This window comes from Suncus etruscus, chromosome 14, assembly GCF_024139225.1.
Source record: "Suncus etruscus isolate mSunEtr1 chromosome 14, mSunEtr1.pri.cur, whole genome shotgun sequence".
Taxonomy (NCBI): Eukaryota; Metazoa; Chordata; class Mammalia; order Eulipotyphla; family Soricidae; genus Suncus; species Suncus etruscus.
Window position 1 is genome coordinate 34272013 of NC_064861.1, and position 13643 is coordinate 34285655.

General features: G+C 44.0%; 1 protein-coding gene and 1 pseudogene across 1 annotated transcript; both read left to right on the top strand.

Moving 5' to 3' along the window:
* The first annotated feature begins 3542 nt into the window (after positions 1-3542).
* Positions 3543-7652, top strand: HINT1 (histidine triad nucleotide binding protein 1). Its single transcript, XM_049786805.1, has 3 exons — positions 3543-3692; positions 6022-6126; positions 7344-7652. The coding sequence occupies exons 1-3, from the start codon at positions 3582-3584 to the stop codon at positions 7506-7508; spliced, it is 381 nt and encodes a 126-aa protein (XP_049642762.1). The 5' UTR covers positions 3543-3581; the 3' UTR covers positions 7509-7652.
* A 5399-nt stretch (positions 7653-13051) lies between these two features.
* Positions 13052-13178, top strand: LOC126029331 (uncharacterized; annotated as a pseudogene).
* Positions 13179-13643: the final 465 nt, after the last annotated feature.

The following is a 13643-nucleotide window of genomic DNA, read 5'->3' on the forward strand; positions in this document are numbered from 1 at the left end:
AACTCCTCCAGAAAGTGAAGTGGACTTACTTGCTCATGGACTCTATAATTCATCTTTGGAGGTGTTGAAGAAAATTTTCTTCTATGTTTGAAATTCTAGGCTTATTCTTTAGATATTCTGCCCATTCAACTTTCTCTATTCTTTGGTTTTACAGGACCCATGCCAGGGAATGGAATTTACTAACAGCATTTTGATCACAATTATAAAATAATTCATTTTAAATCACTTTCGCTTAAGATCTTGCTAGCATCAAGGAAAATCTCATCTTTGTTCTATTGCATAAGCATTGTTTGCCTTCCTTACCCAAAATCCTTTTGTTTATACTTACATAAAAATGACTATATTAGGAATGATTTACTTGGACTAATGAATATTCAATACTTTCCCTTCTCTTAGAAAATACTGCAAGTCATCATGAAACAACAATATAATTATTGACTTTATTTCAGTGCTATCTGGCTCATTGGTAGTTACCTGCTTTCTCTATAAGGAGGCAAGAAATTCAAATTCCTTCCTGTCTCTCCCCTGCCCCAATGCCAAGTGTATTTCCTGTAGCATTGACTCATAATCACAGTTGTCCCTATAAAAGCATGTTGTCGTAGGCACAAAGCAACCAAGCATTTTTGTCACACTTCAACTGTGTGCTCCTTCCAGCAAGCACTACAACTAGTATGCTGTCCCTGTTACTGAGATGACAAAGGCAAAAGGTGGTGGTGGGAAGGCATTAGACTCACAGACATGTTAAATCAAATGTACTGGGTACTGTTTTTATTTGGGGAGGGCACACGTGGCATGCTCAAGAATCACTCTGCCAGTGCTCAGAGGGTCATTTGCAGTGCTGGGGATTGATTTTACTTCAGTGAAACATAATATAAACTTTTTTGGGGGGGATCACACCTGATAGTGCTCAGGGGTTATTCCTGGTTCTACACTCAGAAATTGCTCTTGGCAGGTTCAGGGAACCATATGGGATGCCAGGATTCGAACCACCGTCCTTCTGCATGCAAGGTGAATGCCTTACCTCCATGCTATCTCTCCAGCCCTATATGTAAACTTTTGGATCGCACCCTATGATACACAGGAGTTATTCAATGTGCTGGGTATCAAACCCAGGAAAGTATGTGCTCCAGCCCTTATTTGACTTTTGGGCCACAGCCAGTGATGTTTAAGGTCTACTCCTGGCTCAGTGTTCTGGGGTTGCTCCTGGTGGTGCCTTTGTAGGAAGGGAACCAAGCACTGTTGGTGCTGGGAATCAGATCCAGGCCTCACAAATGCAAAGCATGTGCTTTTATCTTTCTTACTTCTTAGTACTCCCTTTTGAGGTTTTTATAATTTCAATCTTATAGATGAGTACAAGAATAGAATTTGCATAAACTTTTTATTCAGATTCCAACTCATCAATATTCCAAATTTCAATATTTTTCTACAATTTCTTTATCTTTTCTCTATATAGTTGGGCTTTTTTCTTTTTTTGTATCTTTATACTTCAGTGGGTTTTTCCCTATTATAAGAGAGAGGGCTCCGGGGGTGGGGGAGGAGGATATGGGAGGTAGGACGGGACTGGAGGTGGAGGGAAGACAATTTGGTGATGGGAATTTCCCTGATTTTATGTTAATATGTACCTAAAATATTATTGTCAACAATATGTAAGCCACTATGATCAAAATAATAATTATATTTAAAAAAAGAGAGAGGGCTGGAGAGACAGTGCAGGAGGTAGGTGCTTGTCCTGTACATGGCTGATCTTAGTTCAGTTTGAATCTCCCAGATGGTCCCCACACTACTGGGAATGATTTTGGAGTATTAATTGGTATGGTCCTAAAACTAAACATTCTCTTACATTTGTGGTTCTCAAAGTATGCTGTTAGGGTCAGAGCAATTGCGTCATTTAGAAATATTTTAGAAACCTAACTAGAGTGACAACTGAGTAAGTGATCCTGATAATTTTGTTGTGGTTATGTGAGGAAATTGACATTACTTTTAAAGAATATCTTATAGGTCAGAGAAACCTCGTTGGGCCTTCACATTGAACCACCAGCCCGGTTGGCTAAAAATTACACCTGGGCTTCCTGAGCATCACTTTCAGGACCTTCCCTCGAAACAAAACAAAACAAAACAAAACAAAAAAACAGGTTTATTAGAAATTTTTTATTGTTTTTGGTTATGGGCCATACCTTTGAGGGATTTACTCCTGGTGCTGTGCTTAGGAATTACTCATGGTAAAAAGCAGTAGACTGCATGGGGTGCAAAAATTGAAACTGGGAAGGCTGCCTGCAAGTGCCCTAATTGCTGTACTATCACTCTGGCTTTGAGGAATTGAATATTGAATAAGAATACTTTTGCCATATCCAGCTGTGCTCAAGGAGCATTCCTGGCAGTGATCTGGAATGTGTGTCCATCTGTGTTGTTGGGGTGGGGTGAGGTATCAAAGCAGTGTCTGCCTCATGCAAGGAAAGTACACTACCCAGTGTAGTATTTCTCTAGCCTTGGGACACTAGAAATTAAGTGGTCACAATAATTTCACTAAGACAATGTCGTAAATAAAGTATGGTCACAGAGTGTAGTCCAATAAGCATAGTTAATTTTTCTTAATAAGATCACTTAGAAATGGTCAGTTACAGTAGAGGTCCATGAATTAAACGTACTGAGAGGTCTGAGGACAAAAGTCTCACTGTAAAGGAGAAAAAGCATCCGGAGTTGGGAGAGTGATGATGACCATTTCTGAGGGAGTGGTCACTAATGGTAAAACCAGGCCAAGAGGTCTGGAATGACGGGAATAAGCTTTAGCATTCAGTAAGTACAAATACTTAGTGACCTCGATATCTTACATTTAAGTTTCCCTCAGAAATAAAAAAATGCGTAAGAGGGAAACAATGTCATCACAAACACTTTATAAGCAGCAAAGACATGGAAGAAAATGAAGGTGTTAATAAACGTTTCTGTTCCCTTAGTCATCCTTACATTTGGATTTCTGCTGGGAAAACTTTCCGTAGAACCAAATACAGACGCCTAATTGATCTGAGAGGCACAGAGAGTTTCACGGGGATTTTTCAGGAGCTCCCAGGTGACTTGACTTGCTGTCAAATTTGAGAATCACTGCTAGAGGGATAAAAAAAAACAGATGCATGGAGAGTTGGCTGACTTGGGCTAGGATTGAATCAACTAAACCCGACGTTTCTTTTTCAGAAACCTGCAAGGTGGGACAGCCGGGCTAGGATATTTTTCAGTAACAATACACACATTTTCTTTTTTCTTTTGTGCAAACAAAACACCACTCAGCTTGTCAAGCAACTGCACTCTAGAGAAGCAGGAAAGGAAGGCCGGGTTCACATAACCTTTGCACCGGGGCGCGTCCCATCAGGAACTAGCAGCCCGGGCGGGCCGGACGGGTCTTGGCCCGGGCCACGAGTTTTCCGCTATAGGCGCGGCCGCCGGAGCGCGTGCGCAGAGCCGGTGGTTGGTGGTGCTGTCACCGCGCGCGCAAACGAGCCCCGGTCCGCGGGCTGTGCCGGCCGCGCTCTCCACCTCGCCGGCTCCTCCTGTCTCCCCGGCGGCCGCTGGGGACAGCCGAGAAGCCCGAGATGGCCGATGAGGTCGCCAAGGCTCAAGTCGCCCGGCCGGGAGGCGACACGATCTTCGGCAAGATCATCCGCAAGGAGATCCCGGCCAAGATCATCTACGAGGACGACCAGGTGGGCCGGCGGGCCCCGGGGGTCGGGCTGGGGGCTGCGGGAGGTGGACGGGCCCGGCGGGGCAGGAGAAGCTTCGGGCCCTCGGCCAGCGAGCGGGACCTGGGCGGCTCCGGTGTGGCCCGGCGGCGCGTGCGGCCGCTCCGGTTACGCGTTATCAGGCCCCGGCACGGGCCAGGCCCCGACGGGCTGCCCTTCGCCTCTCCGGCCGCCCCGGGATCACCCCACCCGTGCCCGGGAACCCCGCAATCTCGCCCTCGCTCTTCCCCGGGCTTGGAGAAACCCGATCCTGCCGTGTCCGGGCCCCGATCTCCGCGATCTCCCGCGCGCAACCACTGAGCCGTTGCGGGCAACTCCCTAGGAGAGGTGGTGCAAGCCTAGCGTGGGCCCGTCTTGGACCACCCTGCGGGCCCTGGCGCTCTGCGTTGCATGCCTTTGCATGCATGCATGCAAGGACCGGGTCCCTTCCCGGGCCTGTTCGTGCTCGGCGGGAAGCAATGCTCTCTCTTTTTCTGCCAAAAGACGGGGTCTAGCAGGTCGAGCTGGTTGAGCTTCATTGGAGGTGGAATTCCGCTGCACAAAAGGCCCCAGCTGATGTGTCTTTGGAGAAATCTCGTGGAAAGTACTTGGCACCCAGATAAAGCCGGGCATTTGTGTGATTTTTTGACATTTTGTTGTTTGTAGTTGTTTTGGGCCACACCCAGCGGCGCTCTGGGGTTAGTTACTCCTGGCAGGCCGGGGGACCATATGGGATCCGGGGATCTGTCCCCGGTAGGCCTTGTGCAAGTCAAATGCATGCTCTTCGGCCCCGATTGTGTGATTTTTTTTTTTAAGAGGAAAAGTTTTGTAAATTTACTGTTAGATTAACTTTAAGACATAAGATGTAATGACGGGGCTGTTAGATCCCTGGTTCTCCCTCACCCCTTCTCTGCAGCACCAGTTCCCTGGTGGCCTCAACCCCCTCAGCACTACTTGGAAGGCCCCCAAAGAAACACTAGAAGGAATATGAGAGGAACATTTAATATGTGTTATGAACCTTATCTAAGAATTAATTAAATCCTCAAAGGTGAAAATCACTTAGATATCTTTGTCACCTGTAGGGCAGTTCTGTTGTTTTAGGAACGACATGTTTTTGAAATGTTTTCAGAGCTTTTTATAAATGTTGAAATACCAGGTGGTTTTTTTTTTTTTTTTTTGAAGTCAGTTTTGAAATCCAGTTCAGTCAGTTCAGTAGCATCAAGCAGTCAGTGTAAGCATGCCCCCTTTTTTTTTTGGTCTGTTTTTGTTTTTGGGCCACACCTGAAGGCGATGAGGGGTTGCTCCTGGCTCTGCGCTAAGAAATCGTTCCTGGCAGGCTCCAGGGACCATATTGAATGCCAGGGATCAAACCTGGGTCCGTTCTGGGTCTTCTGCGTGCTAAGCAAACACCCACTGCTGTGCACTTTGGCCCAGTACATATAATTTGTATAAATGCTACTTATCCTCTGTATTTCTACCAAAGAGAACAGGCATGTTTCTAACAAAGGTAAAGTTGGAAGTAATAATATTATTAATCAAGTATCAGATGCAGATAATTCAAAAATGAATGGAAAAGAAAATCAGAAAATTACACAACTGGGGGTTCTGACCTAGAGAAGCTAAGGAAGAGAATAACTTTCCTTCAGAAGTGATACATGTATAAGGACCTGAGGAATGAGTGGCCATTAGACCAAAATCATTAGACCAGAACTGGGATTGAGATTGTAGGGAAAGGATCTTTGCAGCTCTGCAGGTAAAGAGCAGTTGAAAAATGCAAATATGGAGTGCAGAAAGACTGCTAAGCATGAAGAGCTGTAGAAGAGAATGAAAAGGTGCACAAGGGTTAAGATGCTTAATTTCTCATACTTTGGAACTTGTTTCTGTTTGGGTTAATTTTGGAGCCACTCCTGACTGTACTTAGGGCTTACCCCTGGCTCTGTACGTACTCAGGGATCAATTCTGATGGGGCAGAGGGACTGAATGTGGTACAAGGGATAGAACCCATTGGATCTCAGTTTAAATGTTGCTGCCTAAATATGTTATCAATATGTTATCCCTGACTATCCAATATAAACCAGGTTATCCTGTGATAGTCATTTATTTTACCTTTTCTTTGTAACATAAAGGATCATTGGTTCACCTTTCTAGTCGGCTCAATTCCATGAAAAGAACTAAGAATTACATGTATTATATGCTTCTGAATTCCGGTTGTCCAATTCAGTGTGTATTCACAAGGCTAATGGAAAGAGTGGTAAGCTTAGCCTACAAGAATCGGACACTATTAATACTTATATTTTCCTTCATTTTTCCCTAGTGTCTTGCTTTCCATGACATTTCCCCTAAAGCACCAATACATTTTCTGGTGATACCCAAGAAGCCAATAACCCAGATTTCTGCAGCAGAAGATGAAGACGAAAAGGTAAGTGAAATTTACTAGCACTTTTTACTTTTTAAATCTAAATTTTTTGTTTCTGTTGTTTTGTGTCATACCCAGCATTGTTGAAGCTCCCTTTAAGAGACCTGGGAGACTATGTGATGACAGGGATGCACTCTAATCATCTCCCTTGCCTTTTACACTTAAAATTTTATTTTATGGGGCCGGCGAGGTGGCGCTAGAGGTAAGGTGTCTGCCTTGCAAGCGCTAGCCAAGGAAGGACTGTGGTTCGATCCCCCAGCGTCCCATATGGACCCCCCAAGCCAGGGGCGATTTCTGAGCGCTTAGCCAGGAGTAACCCCTGAGCTTCAAATGGATGTGGCCTGAAAAACCAAAAAAAAATTATTTTATTTTATTTATTTATTTTTTTGGTTTTTGGGTCATATCCAGCAGTGCTCGGGTTACTCCTGGCTCTGCGCTCAGAAATCGACCCTGGCAGGCACGGGGGACCATATGGGATGTCGGAATTCGAACTACCATCTGTCCTGGGTCGGCTGCATGCAAGGCAAATGCTCTCCCACTGTGCTATCTCTGCTGCCCCATACACTTAAAATTTTAAATTAAAAATCAGGGCCAGACAGGGCAGAGTGATAAACAACTGTTAGGTGTTTGCCTTACACGTGGCCAACACAAGAGGAACCCTGGTTAGAATCCTGGCATCCTATATGGTCCCTTGAGCCTGCCAGGACTGACTTATGAGCACAGAGCCAGGAGTAACTCCAGAGCACCGTCAGGTATGACACAAAAACAAAGAAACCAAAACCCCCACCCCCCAAAAAAAATCAGGGCCAGAGTGATAGCAGTGCAAGTAGGTATTTGCCTTGCATGTGGCCTGCCTGAGGTTGATTCCCCACATCCCATATGGCCCCCTAAGTTTGCCAGAAGTAATTTCTGAGCACAGAGCCAGGAGGAACCCCTGAGCGCTGCCGGGTGTCACCCCCCAAAAAAAACAACAAAAAAAAAAACCCACAACTGAATTTTTAGTGTGTTGAATTTGTGTGCTACAACTTCTCTGAATTGGTCTATAAATAGTTATAATACTTTTGAGTGGAGTCTTTAGGGTTTTCCATATAATATCATCTGCAGTTTGACTTTTTGTAAACTTGGCCTTATAACTTAATATTATAACTTGTTAGTTTTTCTTTTAATGACCTTGCTACAAATTGTCTTGCTTAAGAAACTTTTTTTTTTTTCTTTTCTAGCTTCTTGGACATTTAATGATTGTTGGCAAGAAATGTGCTGCTGACCTGGGTCTTAATAGGGGTTACCGAATGGTGGTGAATGAAGGCTCAGATGGGGGACAGACTGTCTATCATATTCACCTGCATGTTCTTGGAGGTCGGCAGATGGATTGGCCTCCTGGTTAAACTAGTTTTAGGAATAGCTTTCCTTCTCTGGGCAATGTGTAAGTTTGCAGGTTCCAATATGTTAAATAGTATACTTACTGTTGCTTATCAGTGGAATGAAAAAGTGATGTTAAAAATGTAAACATAATAAAAGACATTGCTGCATGGCTTGTGTTCTCTCTAATTTAAAAAAAAATGAAATTTAAAAAATAGGTATTTGTTGGAATGTGACTGGAGCATTTTTTTCCCATTCCCACCAAGGACCCAATACATGAACTTTGGTAAAATAGTCTAATTGAGCTTTGAAGATTAATTCTAAGGTTTCATAAATTTAGGTTTATCTTTAAGGGGGCCGGAGAGATAGCATGGAGATAAGGCGTTTGCCTTTCATGCAGAATGTCATCGGTTCTAATCCCGGCGTCCCATATGGTCCCCCATGCCTGCCAGGAGCAATTTCTGAGCCTGGAGCCAGGAGTAACCCCTGAGCACTGCCGGGTGTGACCCAAAAACCACACACACACACACACACACACACACACACACACACACACACACACACACACAAAAAAAAAAAAGAAAAAAAGAAAAGAAAAAAAATCTTTTAAAATTAAAATACTAGCCCAGCAGAATTTTTTTTTGGGCCATACCCGGTGACGCTCAGGGGTTACTCCTGGCTATGCACTCAGAAGTTGGTCCTGGCTTGGGAGACCATATGGGACGCCGGGGGATTGAACCGCGGTCCATTGAAGGCTAGCGCAGGCAAGGCAGGCACCTTACCTCTGGTGCCACCGCCCAGCCCCCCAGCAGAATTTTTAATAAATCTCTATCATTTTCTTAGATCAAAGAGTTGGGGTACATAATATACTAAAATATTAGCTTTGAGCCTACAAAAAATGCTTTTTCCTATCATACATGTCTCACCAGGGCTGTTGGGGGTCATTTGGAAGATAAAAAATAGATTTGTTTCAGAATCTTTGATGACCATGTGAAACCATACCTTAGTATTTTTCTTTGTTATCTAAAATACATGAATATTATGAAGATTTGAAAAGATTTTACTTACAATTTTTTTCCCCAAATGAACTGATGTTTTAAGTGTGTGTGCACATACTACAAAAAGTTTTTTTTTGTGTGTGCAGCTGGAACAATAGTACATTGGGTAGAGCATTTGCCTTGAATGCTGATGACCCAGGTTCAATCCTCAGCATTCAATACGGATTCTTGTGCAGTGCCAGGAGTAATTCCTGAGTGCAGAGCGAGGACTACCCCTCACCTGTGGTGCTCAGAGTTTATTCCTGGTTCTGTGCTCCGGGATTACTTGGTAGTGCTCAGGGGACTAAATACAGTGCTGCATATTGAACCGGATTGCCCATGTACAGACATGCACCAGAATTCCCCCACTATCTCTTCAGTTCCTGACCTTGTTTTTTATTAAAAGTTTTTTTTTTACTTTTTAAAGAGACAATTTTATAGGATTTACTATACTTAATCGAAAATTGGTATATTAAAATTTTAATTTTGTGTTACTTTATAGGGGCCAAACCCAGCAATGATGTTTCTGGGTCCACTTACCAGTACTCAGCCTTGAACTCTTGGAGTCATAGAAGGGCAACTACCTAAGCTATTTCCCAGTACTGATAATGTTTTTAAAATAGTATTTACAGTTGGGGATATAAAGTATATTGGTCTCTTATGTCCTACAAATAAATATGACACAACTTCAGTATAAAAAAACAAGAAATTTTATAGATATTCCAGTTCTCTCAATTTATTCCTGCCTTAGCTAATTAAAAATTTTTGTTTTGTTTTGTTTTGGGTCACATCTGGCAGTACTCAGTGCTTAATCCTGACTCTGTGCTGGGAGTTGCACACCAAATGATGTTCAGGGATTACTTCTGATTCTGCACTCAGGAATTATACTTAGGAGGATCATATGTGATGCGTGGATCATACTCTGGTCAGCTGTATGCTTGGAAAGTACCCTATCCACTATACTATCACTTCAGCCCTCTACTTTTTTTTTTTTTTTTTTTTTAGTTTTTCAGGCCACACCCGTTTGATGCTCAGGGGTTACTCCTGGCTAAGTGCTCAGAAATTGCCCCTGGCTTTGGGGGGGACCATGTGGGACACCGGGGGATCGGGGGACCATGTGGGACACCGGGGGATCGAACTGTGGTCACAGTCCTTCCTTGGCTAGCGCTTGCAAGGCAGACACCTTACCTCTAGCGTCACCTCGCCAGCCCCTCAGCCCTCTACTTTTATGGTTTATTTTATTTTTTTTTATTTTTGGTATTTTTGGTTTTTGGTTTTGGTGACGCTCAGGGGTTACTCCTGGTTCTACGCTCAGAAATCGCTCCTGGCTCAGGGGGCCATATGGGAGACTGGGGGGATCGAACCATAGTCCGTTCTAGGTCAGCCTCATGCAAGGCCAACACTCTACCGCTGCGCCACTGTTCTGGCCCCGTCTTTTTTTTTTTTTTTTAATTTCTTGGTTTTTGGGGCTGCAGCAGGTGGCGCTTAGGGGTTACTCCTGGCACTGCAGTCAAAAATTGCTTCTGGCAGGCTCAGGGACCATATGGGATGCCGGGGATTGAACCCTGGTCTGTCCCAGATAGGCCACATGCAAGGCAAATGCCCTACTGCTGTGCTATCACTCCAGTCCCCTTACCTTTATGGGGTTTTTTGGGGGGTGGTGTCACACTTGGCAGCTCAGGGGTTACTTCTGGCTCTACGCTCAGAAATTGCTCCTGGCAGGCTTGGGGGACCATATGATATGCTGGGATTCAAATCACCGTCCTTCTACATGCAAGGCAAATGTCCTACCTCCATGTTTTCTCTCTGGCCCTCACCTTTATGGTTTTAATGAAAATCATTTGACATTTCAAGCCCTGAAGATGTTGCCTTTTTATCCCTATACTTTTAAATTACTGTTTATGTGGCAGTGCTCAGGGCATACTCCTCTCTGCTCAGGAATTGTTCTGGAGGGACTCTGGGAACCATAGGAAGTGCCCAGATGAAAACCTGTCAGCCATGTGCTGCTGGAGACCAGCCCCTAGTGAACTGACTTGAAGCAGGGGTGCTGCAAGGATAAAGAAAACAAGACAGACATGAGAGAAAAGCATGGAATCAGGGGGGCTCACAGCCTTGTGGGTTGAGAGCTCTCATTGTTAGTTTTGATAGTTTAGAACCAGTAAATAGAAGGGCAAATGTTAACAGACAGTTGCCTACCTACACTAATCTAATTAGATTAGGCCTTTATTTTCAAAGTGGCCTGGAGTAGCTACCGAAAAAGTCTCTGAATTCTCTTGGGAGAGGTGGCAGAAAAGAAAGTGAATACGGGACCCAACTTATAGGGTGGTTCCTAAAAGTGTCGGCATTCAGGTAATTAGTAATTAAGGATTCCTAAATTACCTTTCAGCCTTTCTCAGATTAGAAAGGGGGGTGAGAAAGAGAAAGAGGAAGAGGGAGAGGGAGAGGGAGAGGGAGAGGGAGAGGGAGAGGGAGAGGGAGAAGAGAGGAGAGTGCACCTGGTGAAGGGTGGTGTGTATTCTATGACAGAAACTCAATCATGAACAATTTTGTAACCATGGTGCCTAAGTAAAGTAATTATAAAAATAAAAAACACCAAAATTTTAGGAGTTAGGGAACAGCTGTTGGATATTTACTGTAACACAAAACTGTAATTCAGAGCATTGTTACTTTTTATTTGAGGAGCAGGTTTGGCACACCCAGTGGGTTAGGGCATACTACTGGCTCTGAGTTCAGGGACACATTCCATGAGGGGACCAAAGGAACATACATGGTGGCTGCACCCCATATGGTCCCCGAGCCTGCCAGGAACTAGCCTGCCAGGAACGATTTCTGAGAGCAAAGCCAAGAGTAACCCCTGAGTGCTGCCTCATGTGACCCAAAAACCAAAACAAGAAAAAATTTTTTTTTTTTTGGCCACACCCGGCGGTGCTCAGGGGTTACTCCTGGCTGTCTGCTCAGAAATAGCTCCTGGCAGGCACGGGGGACCATATGGGACACTGGGATTCGAATCAACCACCTTAGGTCCTGGATCGGCTACTTGCAAGGCAAACACCGCTGTGCTATCTCTCCAGGCCCCCAAAAATTTATTTTTTATTTTATTTTATTTTTATTTATTTTTTTTTTTGGTTTTTGGGCCACACCCGGTGACGCTCAGGGGTTACTCCTGGCTATGCGCTCAGAAGTCGCTCCTGGCTTGGGGGACCATATGGGACGCCGGGGGATCGAACCGCGGTCCGTCTCCTAGGCTAGCGCAGGTAAGGCAGGCACCTTACCTCGAGCGCCACCGCCCGGCCCCTATTTTTTATTTTTAACTGTTAAGCTACAAACTTATTTCAAAAACCAGAACATTTTATCATATATATATATACATATATATATATATATACATATATACACTTTATTATTTTTTTCTCCAAAGACGATGAAATACTAGGTGGAAACAAAACCCTAAGTATAATGAATGTAAAGCAGAACCAAATTTCATTTTAAAAACTAGAGTTGCTCATTGTCAAACATTATTTCTAAGCAATAATCTGGTTGCTGCGAGTCCCCATCCACCCACTCCAGCAAACAGCACATTTGAGAGCTACTAAGTGCATACAATAGCTACCATTTAATTTTCACAGTAAGAGGAGTCAGAGGTTCCAAATGACCTTTGTGCTCGTTAGAAAACAAAACCACAGGGGCCGGAGAGATAGCATGGAGGTAAGGCTTTTGCCTTTCATGCAGAAGGTCATCGGTTCGAATCCCGGCGTCCCATATGGTCCCCCGAGCCTGGCCGGAGCCCATATGGTCCCCCGAGCCTGGCCGGAGCGATTTCTGAGCATGAAGCCAGGAGTAACCCCTGAGCACTGCCGGGTGTAAACCAAAAAAAAAAAAAAAAAAAAAAAAAAAGAAAACAAAACCACAAATATATTTCTTAGTTATCCAGTGGGTTTTTTTTTCTTTTCTTTTTTTTTTTAAAGATCACTACTTTTTTTTAAAATAATTTTTATTTTCACCACAGTGGATTACAAATCTTTCACAATAATATTTTAGGTACATAGTGACATTGAATCAGGGGTAAAGATATCTTTTAAAAGTTGTTACAAGAATAAGAAGTACGTAGTGTTTTAAATAAAATGCAAAACCCCACAACAGCCTTGAACTAAAACATGTGATTATTATTATTATTATTATTATTATTTTTTTTTTGGTTTTTGGGTCACACCCGGCGGTGCTCAGGGGTTACTCCTGGCTGTCTGCTCAGAAATAGCTCCTGGCAGGCATGGGGGACCATATGGGACACCGGGATTCGAACCAACCACCTTTGGTCCTGGATCGGCTGCTTGCAAGGCAAACTCCGCTGTGCTATCTCTCAGGGCAAACAATGCACAATCTGAGGAAGTTTGGTAAGGGCGCAATCATGTTTCTATATTCATGTAAGTCAGTCACAACATATTTAGACTGGAAACAGGGATTCAGGGCTCCTGGCTTTAAAAAAAAAAGAGAGGAAGAAAAAGAAGAAAGGAAAAAGAAAGAAAAATTTTTTTGTTTAAACTGAAAAGCAGTCTGTCCCCCTGGGCCTCTCATAGTGTTCCATGCCATAGCAAGCTGTGGCCCCGAACCATTGCCTGGCTCTATCAGTGGGCTTTGTGCACTGAAGCGGGTCACACAGTGAAAAAAAAAAGTTTCTCGGGGCCGGGTAGGTGGCGCTGGAGGTAAGGTGTCTGCCTTGCAAGCGCTAGCCAAGGAAGGACCGAGGTTCGATCCCCCGGTGTCCCATATGGTCCCCCCAAGCCAGGGGCGATTTCTGAGCACATAGCCAGGAGTAACCCCTGAGCGTCAAACGGGTGTGGCCCAAAAACCAAAAAAAAAAAAAAAAAAAAAAGTTTCTCCCTCATTCTCGGTTCTCCTTCAAATACACCTTTACTGAATGGTTCATATTAAAAATTAAGAGTTTTGGATTGAAAAAAAAACCTGAAAAGCAAAATTGCACCCCCCGCTTTTTAATTTTTTTGAGGGGTTGGGTTTTTGGGTCACACTAGGCGGTGCTCAAGGGTTACTCCTGGCTCTGCGCTCAGAAATCGCTCTGGCAGGTACGGGGACCTTATGGGTGCTGGAATGGAACCACTGTCAGTCCTT

Bases quoted from the DNA above. Each gene is read 5' to 3' on its own strand.
- HINT1 (XM_049786805.1), top strand. From the start codon at position 3,582: ATGGCCGATGAGGTCGCCAAGGCTCAAGTCGCCCGGCCGGGAGGCGAC. The intron at 3,693-6,021 runs GTGGGCCGGCGG...ATTTTTCCCTAG, and splicing joins TCATCTACGAGGACGACCAG to TGTCTTGCTTTCCATGACAT. The intron at 6,127-7,343 runs GTAAGTGAAATT...TTTCTTTTCTAG, and splicing joins CAGAAGATGAAGACGAAAAG to CTTCTTGGACATTTAATGAT.